This window comes from Buceros rhinoceros, unplaced genomic scaffold (genome assembly GCF_000710305.1).
Source record: "Buceros rhinoceros silvestris isolate BGI_N320 unplaced genomic scaffold, ASM71030v1 scaffold29052, whole genome shotgun sequence".
Classification (NCBI taxonomy): domain Eukaryota; kingdom Metazoa; phylum Chordata; class Aves; order Bucerotiformes; family Bucerotidae; genus Buceros; species Buceros rhinoceros.
In genome coordinates, this window is record NW_010399948.1 from 11,914 (window position 1) to 12,310 (window position 397).

The 397-nt window shown below is 53.7% G+C and overlaps 1 protein-coding gene across 1 annotated transcript in view; it reads left to right on the top strand.

Moving 5' to 3' along the window:
• The window catches only part of USP48 (ubiquitin specific peptidase 48), a gene marked incomplete at both ends in the record, with an annotated part of 19,355 nt that overhangs the window by 11,753 nt on the left and 7,205 nt on the right, over nucleotides 1-397 (top strand). The window contains 2 exons of the mRNA XM_010131685.1: nucleotides 3-127; nucleotides 273-395. Of these exons, the coding sequence (XP_010129987.1) occupies nucleotides 3-127; nucleotides 273-395 (248 nt within the window). The remainder of the gene's footprint in view (nucleotides 1-2; nucleotides 128-272; nucleotides 396-397) is intronic.

Sequence of the window (397 nt, forward strand, 5' to 3'; positions counted from 1 at the left end):
AGTGAACCTGTGCATCTCCGACAACGAATGGCGGGTGGTTTCCAAGGAAGCCTGGGAGAAACTCAAGCAATATTTTCCAAAGGCCCCCGAATTCCCGAACAACAAAGAGTGCTGTTCCCAGTGCAAGGTATTTCCATCGCCGTTGGAACTGTTGACCGTAAACACGCCCTCGTGTTTCTGGTTTTCTCTTTAACTTGACCCGGTGCGGCGGGGGAAGGTCACGTCGCCCTTCTAGGAACTGAAGCCGGGGTCTGATTAACTGTTTCACGCAGATTTTGGAGCGCGAAGGGGAGGAGAACGAAGCTCTCCATAAGATGATGGCCAGCGAGCAGAAGACTTCTCTCCAGAACCTGTTTCACGACAAGTGCAGGCCTTGCCTGGGCAGCTGGCCTCAGGT